The sequence below is a fragment of the Equus asinus genome, chromosome 3 (assembly GCF_041296235.1).
Source record: "Equus asinus isolate D_3611 breed Donkey chromosome 3, EquAss-T2T_v2, whole genome shotgun sequence".
Classification (NCBI taxonomy): Eukaryota; Metazoa; Chordata; class Mammalia; order Perissodactyla; family Equidae; genus Equus; species Equus asinus.
In genome coordinates this window covers 13770662-13791693 of record NC_091792.1, presented here as the reverse complement: position 1 = coordinate 13791693, position 21032 = coordinate 13770662, and the positions used below count along the sequence as shown (strand labels likewise).

Sequence of the window (21032 nt, the reverse complement as noted above, 5' to 3'; positions counted from 1 at the left end):
GTGGATATGGTTCTCTCTGAACCTGTGTGTGTCATCAAGTAGCTTTCCTTCCACCTGCCTCTAAGGGATTTCCTGACTGGGTAAGTGATTCTCAGGTTGTTTTGTTTCTCTTTCAGTTCATTCTTTAAAAGTATTTAGTTGGGAAATCATGTTTTTTTCTCTCTTAAAAGTTTTATTTATTTTTTTGAGTGTCCGTACTTGAATCTCCTTAAATTCCCTCATGTAATTGAGGCATTCCTTTTAATTAAGCATTCTGTCTCCTACAGAAGTTCTCTTTCACAGAGTGGGGTTCTCATTTTTCTGCCCGATCTCTCAGGCAGCTGGGTCCTTTGTTTCAGCGATTTGCCTTGGTTGCTTTATTGAAGCCCATGGCCGGTTATTGGAGAACCCTCTGTGGTGCCAGTTCTGCCCTGTAGGCAAAGGGGCCTGTATCACCTTGGGCCTGCACTGGCAGACAGGTGGTCAGTTCCTCGTCCCTCAGCTTTCTGTTCTTCTTGTGCTTTCTTGGTCTGCAAGGATGGGAAAGGCTGTGGGCTGTGGCCCCCCTTCCATCTCTGACTCAGATTCTTTTCAGGATCCTCTGGTTTCCAGTCCTTAGCCTTGGCTCCTCTGCTGTTTTCCAGTTTATTACTCAGCCCACTGGAGAGAATGCCTCACAACAGTTCTGTGCCAGAACATAAGGCTTCACTTACACACAGTTGCCCGTACATGCTAGTATCAGTTGTTTTGTTCAAGAGAAGCAAGAAGCTTAGTGTTGGGGTTAAGGGAAAAGGTGTTGCAGTCAGGTCACCATATACCCAGAATCTCTTCTTCCCCACAACTCTTCTGCATTTCCTGTTTCATATTTATTTTATAAGTGATGCATTTTATAAAGAATAGTTCTGTTATAATTGGGCACTAGTGCCTTTCTTTTGCCTGACATCCGCTGTATCAGCTGAGAGTAATAGAGACAAGCGAAGTGATCTAGACCTTGGGAATTCTGTTCTCCCTATAACAAGAAGTTGGCAAGCGGGCATTTGCTGCTGTCAGTTCAGTGGCTCAAAATGTCAAAGGAGAAGTCTTTGCCATTCTCTTGGCCTCATGATGGCTGTCTTGGCCCCAGCTATCATGCTCTTATTTCAGGTAGTGAGAAACAGGAAGTAACCAAGACACTAGGGTGTATTTGCCAGCTGACTTAACTCTCATTTAAGAGCTTTTGTGGTAGGTCCATCCAATGATTTCTGCTTGCAGGTTGTTAGCTCTCTTCCCTATCTAAATGGGAAGCTGGTAAATGTAGTTTTTCTACTTGAATACATTAGTACCCTCAGCAAGGTCAGCGTTGTAGTGCTAAGGAGAATGGGTAGAGGGAAGCAGCATGTCTGGCCGGGCAGTCACAGTAGGGAAAGAAGATTGGGTATTATTCATACTGAACTTTTTAGAAACGCACTTTGTTGAAGGCCTAATTGTATTGCAAGAGCACACACATGCACAGTAGTTCAATGCTGAAATATAATTATGTTCTAAGTGGGGACTCTAGACTCCTTCTGTGAAAAATCATCATTATTTCACATATAAATGATTGAGCTGCAGATTGATTCACTTTAATCTAACTTATTTCATCTATATGTATATTTTTTTATTTGCGGAACCATTTCAAAGTAAATTACACACATTATGACAATGCACTCCTCAATATTTCAGCATGAGGACATTCTCCTAAATAGCCATAATATCATTTTAACATCCAACAAAAATCACCATAGTTTCCTAATGTCTTCTAATTCCAGCGCATATTCAAATTACTCCAATTGCCTCCAAAATGTTTTTATAGCTGTTTATTTTTGAGCCAGGATCCCATCAAGGACCCCCTATTACATTTGTTATGTCTGTTCAATCTCTTTAACAGGCTCCCTCTTCCTGTTCCGTTTTTTTTAATAACAGTGACTTTCTGAAGAGTTCAGACTAATTGGAGAGTATCTCACAATCTGGATTTATCCGGTTGCTTTCCCAGGTCTTTACTTAATGTGTTTCTCTTTCTTGTGTATTTCTTCGAATCTGGAAGTTAGCTTTAGATTATTTTACTTTTTATGCACTGATATTGTAATCTCCTCCCCACCCTCAGGGTGCATTTGGATCGCACGCAATAAATAGTGCAGCGTTAGCAGTGGGAAACAGGGGGGAACGTGGGAAGCGTCTTGGCTGTGTTTTTTTAATTTTTTAATTAAAAAAAAATTTTATTTTAAAGATTGGCACCTGAGCTAACAACTGTTGCTGATCTTTTCCTTCTTCTCCCCAGAGCCCCCCAGTACATAGTTGCATATCTCAGTTGTAGGTCCTTCTGGTTGTGGCATGTGGGACGCCACCTCAGCATGGCCTGATGAGCGGTGCCATGTCTGTGCCCAGGATCCGAACCCGTGAAACCCTGGGCCACCTAAGCAGAGCGCACAAACTTAACCACGAGGCCGGCCCCTCGGCTGTGTTTTATCCATGTGCTCTCTTCCAAGGCGGCACTGATCTCTCCCGTGCTGGGTGAGAGACAGGCCTGGGGGAAGAGGTCTGTGCGTGCTCACTTGCCCTTTCACCTCTGGAGGTGCCTAGAGAGTTTGGCAAGCACCTCTCTCGCAGACACTGGGGAATGAAGGGCTAGAATGGTTTACTCCATACGGCCTTTTGCAAGGGGTAGAGAATACTCTCTGATTTTCCCACTGTTAGTAATGCTAACACTGGGTTCACGTAATTTTTCCATTGTAAGGGTACTTTGTGCTTACAGTAATCTGTGAGCTGGTACAGTATGGATATCTGTTTCACTATCAACCTTTTACCTAATGCTTTTACCTTTTGCTGAGGAAGACTGGCCCTAAGCCAACATCCATGCCCATCTTCCTCTACTTTATATGTGGGACGCCTGCCACATCATGGCTTGACAAGTGGTACCGTGTCTGCACGCGGGATCTGAACCAGTGAACCCTGGGCCACCAAAGTGGAACGTGTGAACTTAACTGCTGCGCCACTGAGCTGGCCCCGACCTAATGGTTTTAGCATCCATTGATGATCCTTGCCTGAATCAGTTATATTCTTAGAGATTTCAATATGGTGATTTCACTCAAATATTCCTCCTTTATTCAGAAGTTAGCATCACTCTGTAAAGAACAGCTTTCCTTCATCGTTTGCTGCTGTCTGGTTATCCTGAATTAGGATTATTATTGTAAAGGTAGGGCAAAATATGTAGGTCTTTCCCTTTATTAATTTTAATAAGTTATTGTCTAATGATGGCAAATGAGGTTTTAAATTTTTTTTTCTTTTTCTATCACTCTGACAATCGTTATGGACTTATGAATTTGTTAATGTGTTCCAATCAATTATACTCTTGTTCTCTTTGATTCTCACATTGTTCTAAATTTGGCCTGTGGAAGCTCTTTCTAATAGAGTTTAAGAGCTGGAAGGAATCTTAGAAATCAGCTAAACCAAATCCCTGTTTTATAGGTGAGGAAACTGAGCTCAGAAGTTTGTGACATCCTAATGTGTCACAGCTAGTTAGTGGCAGGGCAGAGATTAGGATCCAGGTCTCTTGAAGCCACAGCTGGTGCTATCCCCACTGTTCTAAGAGAGAGAGCTGCAGGAAATCTTGCTTTTGACTTCTTACCAATAATATTAAGCAAAATGAAAGAAAATGGACCACCTGTTTGAAATCATACATTTTTTGTATTAAAAGATATTGTCTAGGGCCGGCCCAGTGGTGCAGTGTTAAGTTCCCACGTTCCGTTTCAGTGGCCCGGGGTTCGCCAGTTCAGATCCTGGGTGCGGACATGGCACCACTTGGCACGACATGCTGTGGTAGGCATCCCACATATAAAGTAGAGGAAGATGGGCACGGATGTTAGCTCAGGGCCAGTTTTCCTCAGCAAAAAGAGGAGGATTGGCAGCAGATGTTAGCTCAGGGCTACTTTTCCTCAAAAAAAAAAAGAAAAAAGAAATTGTCTAGTCCAGTGGGTGGCAAATTGAATAGATTAATTATCTGCTTTGTTCAGAAACAGCAAAGCAGCACTGCTGTAGGCTGGGTGTGGGCCGTCTGAGAGGTGGGTTTGGCTTGGACAGTTTGGTGTCTATAGGTTGAATTTGTCTTGCAGTCACATTTTCCTTGATCCACACAGAGTTTTGAAAATTTGGAATCCATTGCCATTATAGAAAAGTAGTGATTTCGTATACAAATTTGAGTGGTTAGCATCTCTAAAATATTTGCAGCTATCTGGCAACATTGGGCCCCCATTGTGATGTAGCAGCAGTCAGTGGGAGTGGAAAAGCGTATTAAATGGGCATGCCCTTCCAGCTTGCCTCCTGGCCGCTCCCTAACATGTCCTTTACATATTTGTTGTTGGATGTCTGGTGGTGTGCTGTTTTCCTGCCTAACCTGGTGAGCATTTCAGATAGTGAGCCTTTAGATAGTTAAAAGCGAAGAATTCTTGGAAGGTTCTTGCAACAAAGTCACAGATTGAAGCTGATATCAATCATATAGGCACACGCGAACAGCAAGAAAATGGTAGAGCTGACAGTTTTCCTGCTGCTTGTCTGAGATCTTCGGCAGCTTGAACACAGAAAGTAAAACCGATGACAGGAAGTCAGTTACAAAATTTTGAAATTTTCAAGAAGATAGTTCAAAATAATTGGTTTTCTTTCTGTGGTTAATTATGACCCTTACCATAGGTGTTTAATATGCTAATACATGTGTCTATATAAATTATGTTATAATGAATCATATGAAAAATTTTCGTTTTTTACCTTGAAGATGGTCAAATATTGGCTATTTCATATGATTCAACTAAAAGAAAAAATAATTACATATATATGGGGTGTGTGCCCCAAATCTTTCACGGGATGTGTTACCCAAGCAGGTCTGAAGCCCACTGAGGTAGAAGAAGCTTACTCTTAGGTTAGAATTTCCATGGGAAATGTTTAGTCAATAAAACAATGTGTACAGTAAAATTACAAGAAATTGCTGTTTGTATAGCAGAAACAGGAATGAACCAAGAGTTATAGAAAGGAGTGGGTAGCGGGTGCTGGGACCCTCAGGGAAGGCTTCAGAGAGACGGTGGGTGTCCCAAGTATAAAATCTTCATGAAAAGCCAAATATAATTTGTTTCAATTATCTTCCGTGTCTCTTACCACAAGTATTGTGGATATATAAGAGTTGGCTATTAACATTTTTGTAATCTTGCAGCCACGAAATCTTAAGTTTATTTGGTTAAATCATTCTAACACACACTCACTAGTGTGCTTTGAAGGCAATCTCATCAAATCCAGAGAGCTAAATATCCTTATAAATTTGCCCCCTCTGTCTGTGCTTTTATGTCATTGTCTTTCAAACTGTGGATTGCAACCCACCGGTGAGTTGTGAAGTTAATTTATTGAGTCAAAAGTAGTATTTTTCAAAAAGGGCGGTAAAATAGAGTCGAAAATATGGGAGTATGTTGTACAGGGTAAGGGCAGTAGGGAAAAACCTGAAAGCCATATTTATTATAGTTTGGTAGTTTGAGTTTATGCTAGAGTGATTGTTCACTATTAATAATGTCATTAAAGTTAGAGTCCTCCTGATTCTTACTTTGAATTTTCAAAGCTGTGAGTCCTCTAATAATCTTAGAGGCCTGCATCCAGGCAGGCTTGTTTTCTGATCCCAGTGCATTTCTTTGGGTTTCCATTTCTCCCCTTGCAGTCTTTTGAACACTACTGAATTGATCAATTCAATTTTTTTTCCTCTAAATTTGTACTCACCGAGGAACTTTCTGGCATGGATAGATCAGTTGCGTTGGGAAGTGTGTACTCAGGTTATTACTTACCTTCTGCAGTTATTGATGAGGCTTACCCATGACAAAGTGGACTAAAAAGTTGAACTATGTGCATTGATATCAAATGCTCAAATTTATTACCAAAAACACACCTTATTTTCTTGTCGGCCCTCCAGATTGGTGTTAACATCAGGCAGTCAGTTTCTTCATTCAGTTCAGCAGTCACCCTGTTGAGTGACTATGGTAAGTAAGGCTCCGCCCGTGGAATTGCTGAACGTTGTAGTCGGTGGAAAGCTGAGAGGAGAGGCTGCCTGGGCACCGGGTCATCCAGCTACTTGTCAGGGGGCTTGGGGAAGGGGACAGTGCCTGAGCTGTCTGCTCAGGATAAACCCCTGGTTCCTAATCCTTTCTCTGACCTTTCGTAGGTCGTTGACCTTAATCAAGCACGTTATTTAAACTCTTTGAGTCTCAGATTCTTTTGTTGTTAAAAGGGGCTATTCTCACATAGGATTATTTGGAGCATGGCACATACTATTTCAGTAAGTATTAATTTCCCTCCTCTCTTCTTTTGATTCTTAAACAGCTTTGCTTAAAGGCCATTAAAGACTGGTAGGGTCCCATGTTGATGTGCGAAATGGTTATGTTTTAAAGAAAGCATCTTTGGGGCTGTTGTGTCTGTCTGAGAAGTGATGCTGAGTGCCAGGTTTAGCATGAAGTGGCTAGTGAGGCATGGAAGGATGGAGAAGCAGAGCCAGCTCCAGCCTCTCTGAAATTTGCTCTCTAAACTTTGCATCAATGACTCTATGTTATTATAAGTAACGGTCTCCCTGTTTCTTTTGTGTGCTTGTGCTTGGGTTATTTAGGATTATAGTCTTCATTTGAGGAATCTCTGTAGCTATTTTCTGCCCCCAATTTACCATTAAAGAATAGATCTTCGGGACTCTGCCATTGTTTGTGGCTTCTCAAGACCTCTTTCTTTATCTGTAAAATAAGGGGCTGGGTTAGCTAGTTGTAATTCCTTTGAGCTTGAACATTTTACTATTCCCAGGAGTTGGATTTTCTGTTGTTCATTAAGTAATTTGTATTCCTTGAAATATTGCGTTGGTGGTTATTTTTCCCCTAACAATGTTCATCAAAAGTTCCCCTGGAGATTTTCTGGCTTTTTCTTCCTCCATCTCCTTGTGGAGAGAAGGGTCGTACTGAAGAACAGTCATTGAAGGATGCTCACAAAGGCCCGAGTGGTTTGTATCCTCTGCATGCATTTCTGCACCGTCTGGCTGGACAGACACACCCCCACTCTTGTCTCTCCAGTCCCTGGATTGGGTGCCATAATGAGAAGAGTGTTGTTTACCCTTTGAACTTCCCTGGGGCCCAGCCACTCCTGGTCTCACCTGGGAACTTGTCCAGTGCGGCTTCCCACATCCACTCCCAGAGATCCTGATTTTTTTTTTTAAAGATCATCTTTATTTTTTCCCCTGCTTTTTCTCCCCAAGTCCCCTAGTACCTAGTTGTATTTCTAGCTGTGAGTCCTTCTAGTTGTGGCATGTGGGATGCCACCTCAGCATGGCCTGACGAGTGGTGCCATGTCCGTGCTCAGGATTTGAACCGGTGAAACCCTGGGCCACTGAAGTGGAGCGCACGAACTTAACCACTCGGCCACGAGGCTGACCCAGAGGTCCGGATTTTAATAAGCCCAGGCTTCTGTATTTGACACGAGACACTGGTGATCTCACGCAGGTGGGCTTCAAAGCACACGCTTGGAGAAACCCTGGTACGTGCTTGGAGAAACGCTAGTCTAGAGTGTGCCCCCTTGGCTGTTTCAAAGACTGGCAGGAGAATTGAAACCTTATTAATGAACAGTCTTCCTTGGAGAATGGCAAGCCTACTTCTTTCTTGTTCATAATTGGGGTGAATTTATAATTTTTATGGAAACCAGGTGATTTTCTGCCTGGTGGGTTGTCTCTGAAGTCAGGCAAAACTGAATGCCTATGGTTTTAGGACCACTTGCCACAGGCGGCAGAGGATGGAAACGTAAGTACAGTGTTCAGCGCCCTGTCAGAACTTGAATGTTAAAGAGTTTAACCCTCTTCTGTCGGCTCCTGTGTTGTGGATTTAAGCTGTTAGGCTAAAAACAGATTAAGCTGGATTTTAACTATGTAAATATTTTGTGTTATGTAAATTAGTTAATATTTTCAATGTGTCTTAATCATTGGGCATGAAGATTTGGAGAAAAACAATTTTCCAGAAGACAAATAGTAATTTTAGTAACTTGATTATTGTACTAATCCTTTTTCAATATAATTATCACTACTCAGGGTGAAAAGTTTGGACCATTTGCTGGAGAGAAGAGAATGCCTGAAGATTTGGATGAAAATATGGATTACAGGTTGATGTGGGAGGTGAGGATGTGTTGATATTTTAAATATGCTTCTCTTTACACTATTTAATGGATTTACAAGCCTGCGTTAATAGATATTGATTCCAGTTGACTATTTAAACATTTAAATGTTCCATTAAGGAAACTGAGTAACTTAAAGTTAAGCACTAAAAAAAAAGTACTGTTGATATACCTTAATAGACAATTCTTCTAGAACTCTGAAATTTATTTAGTTCATTATCGAAAAGGAAATTTTCCATGCATAAGGATGTTTGGATTTCAAAATAACCATGTTCTTGTACTGGATTTAGAATTTGATTTCTGTAGATGAAATTGTACTTTAACTTTTTATTTCCCTATTGCGGTTCTAATTGCATAGAAACAATTTTGAGCTCCATGTTGGAATGAAAATCTCACCTTAAAATGTTTCTTACCTTTAAAAACATGTGTTTAAAGAACTATCACACTTACCTTTTACAATCTAAAGCTTCTCTAATCTATATATGCAAATGTGTGTCTGTATATTAGGAGAATTTTCATCCTAGTTTGTGCTCATCATATTTGTTGCTGTTCTTTTCTAGTCATTAGAAAAAGAAGGGCCTGAGGGATGGAAATAGAAGAGTAAAGGTATAGAGATTGTTGGAACAAAAAAGTGGAAAAGAAAACTCAGTCCCAAAGATTGTATTTGGTGGGTTCCATGAGGATGTTGGGAGTTGAGATGTGTGTAGGTGGGGCCAAGAGAAGGGGGATCATGAAATCAGAAAGGGGTAGAATCCTGGAATAGAGAACTACATGTAAAAAGTCTCTCCGAGTGTGTGTTTATCAGTTAGGGTCTCCAGAGCAACAGAACCAATAGCATGGAAATCTATATATATTTCAAGGAATTGGCTCACATGATTGTTGGGGTGGCAGGATGGAATCTGTAGGGCAGGCCCACAGGCTGGAAACTCAGACAGGCGTTGGTGCTGTGGTCTTGAGGCAGAACTTCTCTGGCTAACCTCAGTTTTTGCATTTAAGGTATTTGATTAGATGAGGGCCGCACACAGTATTGACGGTAATCTCCTTCACTTAAAGTCAACTGATTGCAGATGTTAACCACATTTACAAAATACATTCACAGCAACACCTAGATTAGTATTTGAATAAATAACTGGGTACTCCAGCCCAGCCAAGTGGACCCCTGAATCTGTCATAGTGTATTATCCACAAGCAAAATATATTTTTTAAGCATCACCTATATTGCTGGAGGTGGCGAGAAGGGTGCTTTATTTTTTTAAAAATGCAATTAAATTGTTTTCCTAAAGATTGGCACCTGAGCTAACATCTGTTGCCAATTTTTTTTTTTCCTTCTCCTCCCCAAAGCCCCCCAGTACATAGTTGTATATTCTAGTTGTGAGTGCCTCTGTTTGTGCTATGTGGGACGCCACCTCAGCATGGCCTGATGAGTAGTGCCATGTCTGCACCCAGGATCTGAACCCGGCGAAACCCTGGGCTACCGAGGCAGAGTGCGAGAACTTAACCACCTGGCCACGGGGCCGGCCCCTGGAGAGTAGTGTGCTTTAAAAGATTCTTGAAAGATTTCTGCAGTGCAGGTGATGGAAAATGGAAATTCATAATTCAAATGGAAAATGTTATTGATATTGCCTTCGTGCTGTTTTCTTTCTTTTTATGAGTCTAAAAATATTTTTAATGGTTTTCACTATTTTTCTATAAGGTGTTAATTTTCTCAGCAGTTAATTTTTTTACCGTGAAGCTTTTCAGAAATCAAACATTTATGTGGCTAAAAAAAATTGATACCACCTAAGTAAGTCATAAATGATGAAAATAGCAATTATTTAAGAGGCTATTAATGGCTTTTGATATTTGTTTTGTCTCTGAAAATTTTAGTGTGATGGTCAGGCTAATGTTTTGCACAGCTGTTTGTGAAGCATTGTTAAGCAGATAATGATTATAATTTTTATTTTGGAAGGACTTGCATGTAGGAAACTTAAGAAGACGACTTTTTTGTACACTTAAACTTATATAGTTCTGTATGTCAATCTCAATAAAACTGGAAAAAGAAGGCTGGTTTTGTACTATTACATAGTTGACAGTGCAGCAGCAGATCAGCCAGTTTTGCGTCATTTAGTCCCGTGGTTCTTTAATGTCTTTACATTATTATTTCGTTTTTGCCACTAATATCCCCAGTCTCTCTCATTCTGCCACCCAAGGAGCTATTGATTTTATACGTTTTATGTTCAGGCAGTGTTACGTTCACATAATGATTGCTGTTCTCTATTTTATTTTACTCCTTATTTAATATTCATGTTAATAAAATCAATATTCGTTTTGAGTAAGTCATATTTGTGCTTTGTACATATTTTAGAAAGATATTGATGAAGAGTCTTCTTGACCCCTTCAAGCCTGCTCTTTCACCTAAGACCTCTGATCCCTTTAACCCCTTGGCTCGGGTACCTTTCCCCTCTGTCCTCTGGGTCTTCCTCCTCGTAGTCTGGTCTTCCGTGTGGATTGTCAGCCATCCTCTGCTTGGTCCACTTGTGCCACTGGCCAGGGCTGGGGAAAGAGCTCGCTTTGTATGTCTTCTGGGGGGACACTGAACAAAAGATCAGCACCGATTGAACTGTAAAGGTTACTGCCTGCTGTAATCCTAGTCCTTATTATGTTAACTGAGTGAGCTGCTTCCCAGCCTTGAGCTATACTATTAAAGTCCTTTCTGTTATTTTAGCTTTGGAGGTGCCAGGATTCAGAGGGAGCACAGAGAAGGGAGAATGTTTCCACTACAGTCTTCCCCTCGTGGACCCTTTGGGGCCTCTCGTAGGGAGGTAATGAGCCTCCCGGCTTCTGGTGGGTGAATTGGGACTGCTTCAAGTCGTTTCCAGTATGCCCCATAACATAGCTACAAAGCCACCACCTGCACTTCTCTAGTGGGAGTCGTCCTCCTCAAGCCGATAGTTACCTATGTTGTGGTTATGGAACATGAGCCAGATAGTGGGGATAGTGTCTGCAAAATGATGTCATGTGAGACAGCGTATGGCATAGCTCTGCCTCACTTTATACTTGAGGTGCCAACAGTGCTGGTGGACAGGGCTGGGACCCCTGGCTGGCTATTTCATACCAGGGAACTTGGAGGCGCCAGTTAGCATTGAGCCTCCTGGCGTGTGTTAGTTTGGGATGGGGAATAAAGGCATCTGAGGGGATCCATGGGGAGCAGTGACATTGTCTGCTGTAACCTCCCGCTCTGCCTCTGAAGGTGCAGCTTGCACATTACCGATGCCACCGCCTCAGAGCGTTCCCCAGCACCTCAGCCTCTGTCTGTGTTGGCCGCAGGATTTGAGATGGGGGCCTTGAAGAGACTCAGACTCCTCTGTCCTTAAGGCTTCGCGATAACCTCAGAATTTTACTTTTCTTTTAAAATTAAGTGTATTAGCAGAACAATTCTGGATTTCTTAGGCCTCAGGCCAATTGTAGAGCTTGAAGTTGGAAACCAGAGCCTGGTTTAAATGCTTCCAGTGATCACTCAGTGGCATGTGCCCAGGTGTCTGTATCGTCTTCTGTTCTTTCCTTGATTAGACGTCTGTCTGCTGTTGTCCAGGTGGTTTGGAGCTTGGGATGCGTTTCCTTCCACTCTCTACCCCTCACACTTGCTGTAAGAGCAAAATCCATTCATGTCCTGTTGCTAGAACTCTCGGTGATCCTTTGTTTTTAAATCTCCAAGGCCTTCTCTTTCTATAATATTTTCTTTGTATTTCAAACCACAGTTCAAATACCACCTTTCCAGGCACTGGCTCTTATGATTCCAGCACAGACCTTTAAGTTTTGGCACCTATGGAATGCACACAGATTGTACATTTTCCTTGCCACCTTCTTAGCCTATTATTCAGGTATTCCAAAGTGGCTGCTGGTGAATCCAGTCTTGCTTGAATCCTCCAAACAGCTCTGCTTTTGGCAGTGGGTCTTCCCTTCTTTTTCCAAAGCGTCCTCTTACATTGCCTGCAAGAGGTTTTTGTGTAGAAACTGGCCTGGTAAGTTCTCAGAATTTGGCATTGTCCTGACGTTTCCAGTCGAGTCATTCATTCCTGAACTTTGCATCTATTCTGAGATCGTGAAGGTCTCAACCCTCTCCTTGTCTGTCTCCTCCACTCTTGCTGGACCCGTGTTTGCCTCTCCGTCTCTGAGCAGTTCAGCTGGTGCAGTTGGGTTTTCAGTGCTGTGATCTGATGCAGGTTGAGCCAGAACCCATGCCACAGTTTAGAAATACTGGATGGTCTCCTGTGGGCAAAAAGTTCTTGCTGTTAGCCAGTTAAGAACTCGCATGCAGAATCCCAAGGAGCCAGATAAATACTTGAGATTCAAGTGAAATATCCAAATTCTGGGTTATGTTTTTATAGGAAAAAATAAATCTGTTTTACTTAGATACAGATTGATTTCTTACAATTATGTCATTGATAACTTAGTAGAAAAGTATCTGTCTCAACACAAGGACATTAGGAAAACAACAAAACAGGGCTTAACTTTGCTTTTTAAAAAGGCTAAGCTCTTGCTTTTAAGGAGCCTGTGGTCTTGGAAGGGTTCCAGAAGTAACACATTGTGGGACACACCAAGTGCAGTGAGAGCAGTCTGCTTTACCTGCATGAGGCTGACTTAATGGTGCTTAAAAAGTTTTATGTTAATTTATTTTTCTAAATCTATCCCTTTGAGAGTTGATGAGGGAAACTATATTTCTTCTGTTTTTGGAAACTTTCTTCCCAACCCCTAGTCCCCACTTCACTTATACATTGGTGATGGTCCCTAATTAGTAACCCCTTTCTCCTTAGTTCTAATCAAGGAAGAACAGATAGGAGCCAGATGATTTAAAAATATCTACCTCATTAATGAGCACACAATAACTAAGTTCATGGCTCCAGAAAAGCTGGATTGGAGAATGTGACTAGGATCCAAGGTCAGAGTGTGAAATTTATACTCTGCTGCTTAATTCTTGATCTTTGTACCACATGTGGCAAGAGTTGGGCCCGCAAAGGAGATTCTGAATAGATTTGCTCCTCATCTGCATGGAGAATTGTGGCCTGACTCACAGACTCAGTTTACAGCATATTTAGATTGGAGGATACCAGAGAGTGTGGGAGAAGGACAGGTGTCAGCCTGCTGTGGAAGGCATACCCTGAGTCTGATGGCGGGTCTACTTCCTACGTGGCTGGGTGTTGGGCATAGAGAGGAATGACTGTCAGGGTCTCGACAATCAGCTGAAGAGAAGGAAGTGAAGGAGAGACACCCTGTCTCCTGGAGGAGAAAGTGAGGAAATGTGAACAGGAGGAGTAAGAGTTCTTGACTGAGAATTCGTGCATGTAGAGTTCGTTTCTCTCTTTTCTCCTACTGAAAAATGATGAGGCCATTTGAAGTTCTTTACAAAACAAAAATAGGCGGGTAGGTGAAGGCTGATAGAAACAGGAAGGATACCAGAGTCAAGGGATCTTCAGTCTGATTGTGCCTTCAGGATGCAGTAAAGCCCTTGTTCTCTTGGGGCTTATGTTTCAGTAGGGAAAGATAGATGTAAACACCCTTAAAAAGTAATAAAATGATAGGTAGTGATATGGATATAAAGAAAATAGGGCAAGAAAACTTATCTCAAATAAGAGATACTTAACTTGAACACATTGATATTACTGCTGAGAACAATTACAAAAGACGGATTAAGTATAAAAATAGTTTGTGTAAGGCCGTCAAAGAGTTGTGAAAGCAAGAAGTCCCAGAGTGACTAAAGCTTGAGAGAGGAGAAAGCTGGGGAGATGTGAAGTGATAATCCACAGCCTCTTTTCTCTTGGGGAGGTGGTCAGAGTTGTGCTGATTCTGGATGTGGGCAAGAGGCTGAAAATCTGACCTCGGCCCATGTAGAGGGTTAGTGTTGGAGCATGGAGAAACAGGTATCACTTTTGGCGCTCTTGTGAAGTTGGAATGACAATATTGAATACCCAAAGGAACTCAAAAATATTGCTAACTCTTCCTCAAGACATTTGCAAGAATTATGAAGTGGCATGGTAGAATGCTATATAGTTAAGCCATACATTTCCAAGAGGCAAAATGTTCTGCAGTCTCACGTTGCTGCAGAGGACCATCAGTGCACATCAGACTTTCAGTTGGAAGCACTGTAGGGCTGTGCTGTAGGAAGAGGCTCAACTGAGGCCGGCTGAAGCCTGCCAGCTGCAACCCAGCCTTGAATCAGCTCACTCCCAGATTGGCTTAAAGTGAACAGTTTCCCTCTGCCTTTCAGAGGTCAGGGTGAACCTATTCTGGAGAAATATATCTAGATTTTCTAAAATTTTTTAATATACAGTGTCCAGCACTTAATAAAAAATGACTAGATGCTAAGAGATAGGACCATATGACTAAAACCAAGAGAAAAGCTGGACAATGGAAACTAACGTAGGATGATGCTGATATTGATTGCAGTAGCAGGTGTGGACTTTAAAATAAACATGATTGAGATGTTCTAGCAAATGGAAGAGAAGATGAAACAGATGAAAAGATGGAGAATTTTACTAAAACATTGAGATGTATAAGTATCATGGACATCCTCGAAAAGAAAAATATAATAACTAAAATTGAGAACTAAGTGTTTGAATTAGATGTTAGAATTAGATGTTAGCAAAAGCCAGGAGTAGTGAAAAGCGGAAAAGAAGTCAATGGAAAATATTGAAAATGAAGCACAGAGACTAAAACTAGATACGTGAGACAGTGAAAATATCTAATCTGTCTGTAAGGTTAGGATCTTTTAGTGTTTGAAAAAGAGCGAGAAAATGAGGCAGAAGCAAATTTGATGAGCTACTGGCTGAGAATTTTCCAGAACTGTTAAAAAGCTTTACCTGACAAATCGAAGAAACTCTGTGAGCCTCAAGCAACATCCATATAAAAAAACCAGCACCTAGGTATATCTTAGTAAATCTGTTGAAAATCAAGAAAATCTTAAAAACAGCCAGAAAAAAAATAAGCGACATTACCTTTAAGAAAACAACAGTAAAGACTGATAACTGACTTTTAAAGAGAAGGCAAAAAAGGTGCCAAATATAGTAGACAACTGAATAGTATATTTAAAGTGATAGGAAGTCGTTGCCAATCTAGAATTCTGTACCCAGTGGAAGTAGTGAAAAGTGAAGGTGTAGTTCTCTGAATCTCTCCATCTGTGACCATCCCTCTGTGGGACTGGTGCTGTGGACTTTCTCATAGCATTAGCCCTGAACGTAAGTCTTCCCTCACTCTTCCAAAGAGGAAACCAAGACCACTTCCAAATCCTAGCCAAAAGAAAAATTTGCTACTCTGGATTCACTGAAGGGGAGGAAAGAACAATAGGAAGCATTTAAATACATAGTTGTTAAGTACACAGATGTATGTGTTGAAATATGGACGTTACAAACAAACCAGTGAGGAAATTTTCAGAGTAGAACAAAAATGTCACAAACTCTTCAGTCTTTTCAAAAGAGGTCATAACTGGTCTCCCAATTCCCAAATTTAGAGGTGATGTTTGTTGACCATCTGCAAATGACTGCCCTCCTTGGGGATGCGGAAGAAGAGATGCTGAATTATTTTGTCGGAACTGAAGTGACAGAATTTGAAGATTTTAAATCCTATTACAGAATAGGTTTTTAGTTTGAGGAAAATTCTTACTTTAAAATAAAGTTCTTTCCAATACGTTTTATCTCAGTAAGAGTGGCGACTCATCTTCCAAGTTGACTGAAATCAGATGGGAATCTGGGAAGGACTTGATAAAATGTTCTGATCAGACATAAAATAAACGTGTCTTGAAGAAGTAGCATGAAAACTCTTTGAGCTTCTTCCTCTGGTTCACCAATGATTTGGATGCTGATGCAGGTGAGTTAGGAGAGTATCATCAAAGATACTATTTGGCTAAATCTCATAAAGTACAATGCAGCTCCTTATGTGGATGATACAGAAGGAGAGGACGCCGATGTTCATAATGCTGAAGAAGACTTGGAAGATATTGATGGTGAAGAGGCTGAGGATAAAGGAGAAGAAGAAGATGGTGATGATGTGGAAGAAGGAGAAAGGTTGAAGAGGAAGATGACTAGTAGAATATGAATAGATTCCAACCTTCATTTTACTTTTTAAAATTTTATATCCTCTGGGAACAAGTTGCCTTCTCCTATTTTTTTTTCCCTTTCCTGCTCAGCTGCCTTGTTCTAATGAGGTTTCTTTATTTTTTTTCTTCTCTTTATGATGGGATTCTCCACTTATTTTGTGGGAGACTATCTTGAGCAAAATACAATGGGAAAAAATCTCTACCCATTTCTGATCTATGTTCCTTTTTAGCCCTTCTTGTCTCAGAAATTGTGACTATAGTGATATGGAATTAACACGTCATTACCCACTCTGGGAAAATGAAAATTTTCTCCCTTTGCTCTGCTGAAAGTTGGAGGGTGTTTATTCTTCCTGTGCTTAAAATTCTTGATTTTTACTTCTTTCTCTAAGGGGCTTAGAAATTACACTGTGTCTATAGATGAATATGGACATTTAGCATTATCACCATGTACATGCAATTTGTTAAATAAAAAAATCTAATAAAATGGAATTATATCAAATGAGGAAAGGATGGGTTTGAGATGTTAGGCATTTTAGTGTTAGAAGGAGAGGAGAGAGAGAATGGGGCAGAAGGAAATTAAAAAGATGATCCATTAAGTGGATATTTTGACTACATGGCTTAATATGGCTTCTCCTTGGGCATCCTAATTAAAGTTTAACGTGGTAACTTTAAAATAAAATTCTCTGCTAATGATGACTTGAGCTCTACCACTTGATGGAGAATCATCCAATAGGTGTAAGATATTTTGGAATTGATATTCTTCATTGTTATTTTCTTCCTGTTCATTTTTATATTTTGTGTTTCTTTCATGGGAAAGGAAAGACAATACTCAGCTCTAAACTTTAAAAGTATATATAGATTTCTTTGTTATAAATGTATATATAAGGGATTTGATGCTTTTCCCTTGGAACAGATAAATTTCAGACCTTTCAAATTTGATTTGCTTCATAAGTAGTACTGTCAAAAAAATTAAAGGCAAATAGAGATGTGTTCAGACAAGCAAAAACCAGCAGACCTTCACCCAAAGAAATAATAAAGTGAAGGTAGCTCTTCTGGAAGAAGGAGGATGAATCCTGATGGAAATGCAGGACAGAGTGAAGAGCAACAAAGGGTAAATATGTGGGTGAGTAAGCGTAAATATCGATGGTACTAAACAGTTATAGTACTGTTTTGTGGGTTTAAAAATGCATGCAGTTTATATAATGTTAAGAACAATTTGAAAGGCAGGAGGAAGCAAATGGAATGAAAGAGTTCAAGGTTCTAGCATTATCAAGTAAATTTATCTAATAAAATTATCAAAAAGAATAGTAAAAGATTATTTTAACTAACTAAAGGAAAAAATGTGATAATAAAAGAATTTTATTAATGCACAAGGCAGGAAAGAAGTGAGGAAAAAGAAACAACTGGGTCATATAGAAAGTATATATTAAGTTGGTAGCTGTCAATCCAACTAGATCACTAGTTATATTAAATTTAAGTGGACTAAGTACTTCAATTAAAAGACTATTATTAATGGATTGGATCCCAAAACCAACCTGATGCCCCTTAACAGACAATTTTAAAATATAAACACACAGAAAGCCTGAAGATAAAAGGATGGAAAAAGATAAATAAATACAAATGGAAAGAAATCAGTTGTAACCTTACTAGTATTTGACAAAGTAGACTTTAAGGAAGAAGCATTACTAACAAAAGAGGGTCAATACACCAGAAGATATATGTGTTCCAAATATGAAAGCAAAACTTGAAGCAGCAGTAGAAATAGACAAACACACAATGGAACACTTAAACATGCCTTTCCCAATTGCTGGTAGAAGAAGCAGGAAGATAAAACTGGAAAGGATAGGGGCCGGCCCCGTGGCCGAGTGGTTAAGTTCGCGCACTCTGCTGCGGCGGCCCAGGGTTTGACCGGTTTGAATCCTGGGCGCGGACATGGCACTGCTCGTCAAGCCATGTTGAGGTGGCATCCCACATGCCACAACTAGAAGGGCCCACAACTAAAAATACACAACTATGTACCAGGGGGCTTTGGGGAGAAAAAGGAAAAATAAAATCTTTAAAAAAAAAAAAAACAAAAAAACTGGAAAGGATAGATAATCTGATCAATATAATCAATATATCTGACCTAAATGACATTAGTGGATCACTGTACCCAATGACAGTTGATCAAACAATGCCCATGGAACACTTACCAAAATTAACCATATGCTGCATCATAAAGCACAAGTCAATAGATTTCAAAAGGTGCAAGCTCGTTAAAAATCCTAGCAAGATTTTTTTTTTTTGGTGGAAACTGATTCTAAAATTTAGGTGAAAATCCAAAGGGCCATGAATTACCAAGGTGGCCTTGAAGTGAAAGAACAAAACTGGAGGACTCACACTATTGGATAGCAAGGCTTATTATAGAGGAATTCTAATTTAATACTATAGTTTTGAGACAAGGATGGACAAATAGACATTGTTTTTGACAAAGATGTCATTAATAATATGGTGGGGAAAGGATGATATTTTCAATAATAATGTTGGGTCGAAATGATATCCTTATGGAAAAAAAAAATTTTGGCCCCTAACTCACATCATAAATAAAAATTCAATTTCATATAATTGTAAATATAAACATGTCAGGTAAAAACAACCTTTACAAGAAAACATAGGAGAATACCTTCATAATCTTAAGGTAGGTGGAGTTTTCTTAAATAAGAAACACTGTAAAAGAAAAAATTGATAGATTGGAGAACCATAAAATTAAGAACTGTTCATCAGAAGATACCATAAAGAGAATGAAAAAGCAAATGAAAGAGGGGGAGAAGATGTTTATAACGCATATGTCTGAAATGGGCAAAACACTTGCACAGGTACTTCACAGAAGAAGATATCCGAATGGCCAATATACGTGAAAAGATGATCAGCTCCATTAGTTGTCTAGGAAACGCAAACCAAAAGCACAAGATGCCAAGATATGTTCACCAGAATGAGCAAAATTAAAAAGAGAGAGAATGTCAAATATTTGCAAGGATTATCTGGAACTCTCATACACTTATGCTGGGTTTTTTTAATTGGTACAATCACTTTGGAAAACCTAAGTGGTACGGACTAGAGTTGAATATATGCATATGATATGATGCAGCAATTCCATTAGACATGGTCTCATGAGTCTTTGCTAAAAGACTCATACAAGAATTCTCATAGCAGCATGATGAGATGTTGTTCCAAACTGGAAGTAACCCAGATGTTCACCTACAAGTAAATGGACAAATGCATTGTGGTATATTCATGAAATGAAGTGTTACAAAGCTTTATGATAATGACTGCATTACAACTATGCTCCGCAACTGGAAAGGTGGGCGAATCTCAAAAACATAACGTTCACTGAAAGAAGCTGGAGGCAGGAGTGCATACTGTATGATTCAGTTTATAGAAACTTCAGAAACGGGTAAAGCTAATCTATGAAATTATGCTTCAGGATTTGTGGTCACCTCATTGTGAGGATAGTGAGTGGAAGTGGGGACCTGGGTGGACTTCTAGCGTGCTTGTTCTTGATCTGTGTGCTGGTAATATGGGTGTGTTTACTTTATGAGAATTCACTGAACTGCACACTTAAGTTTCTGCATTTTTTGGAATTGCTTTATACTTCAACAAAAAGTTTACTTTATAAAATAGAACAGAACAGTGGGGTAAAGTGCCTAGGCCATGAGTTTCTAGCTGGGCTGTCAGGTTGTGCTGAGACCTAAACAATGAGACTGCAGCCATATGAAGAAGACCTGGATGAAGAACTCAGAGAGTAGCAGAGACGCAATGAATTTGGCCTGTTCACAGGACAGAAACAAAGCCAGCGAGGCTAGTGGTTAGTGGATGAGGTGCCAGTTGTAGGGCATAGGGCTAGAGAGGTGGTGATGGGTCAGATCATGAGGTTTATTCTAGCGGCAGAAGGACGTCATTGAAGGGATTTAATCAGGAGAATGATGTGATGCTGTTCGTGCCTTGAGAAGAGCACTGTGTCTGCTGTGTGGATAGCAGGCTCTAGGGCGGCGAGAGTGCAGCAGGGACACAGGTAGGAGTCTAGCTGAGGAGTGATTCCGTGGCGGCTTGGAACTGGGCCCCAGCAGTGGAGTTGGTGAGAAGTGGCTGGCTTCTGGGTGTATGTTGTCGGGGGTAACTAACACTGAGAGGGCTTGCTGATGGATTATTTGTTGAAAGGGAAGAGTCCAGAATGACTTTTAGTTGTTTGTCATGAGCCATATGGGTGGAAGGTGGTGACATTGTGAGAGACAGGGCAGTTGGTGAGTGATGGTGAGGCGATGGGAGGATGGAGTGGACCACTGCATTGTACACTTTTGAAGACGGGCATTGTCGTAGTCACTTTTACTCCCCAGGTCTTAGCACAGTACCTAGAACATAAACATAATTGAATAAAAGTTCAGTTTCTTTAGTTAATATTTAATAAATCATTCATATTCTATAAATATTTTTTATTGTGGTATTATTGACATATTCTGTTAGATTCAAGTGTACCATATAATGATTTGATATTTGTGAAATGATCACAATAATCTAGTTAACATCCGATATTCTAAATACATTAAATAAATATATAAATTATTTTTGCCAATGGCATTCTAGAAAACATGTAATTTAAAGGTTAGAGGAAAGGAACCTGCTGATTCCCTTACTACTTTACTGCCTTGTGTTTGCCCACTTTGTAGACATTTTTCTTTTCTTTGTCTTGAAGATGGTGATTTGACCAAAATATGGTTTTTAAAGGAGCCGATTGGTTGGATATTAAACTGGACATTTTGTTTAGATGTTT

General features: G+C 40.1%; 1 protein-coding gene across 1 annotated transcript in view; it reads left to right on the top strand.

Moving 5' to 3' along the window:
• The window catches only part of PRDM5 (PR/SET domain 5), a 186024-nt gene that overhangs the window by 12278 nt on the left and 152714 nt on the right, over positions 1-21032 (top strand). Inside the window, 1 exon segment of the mRNA XM_070504691.1 lies at positions 8075-8158. Within this exon segment, the coding sequence (XP_070360792.1) occupies positions 8075-8158 (84 nt within the window).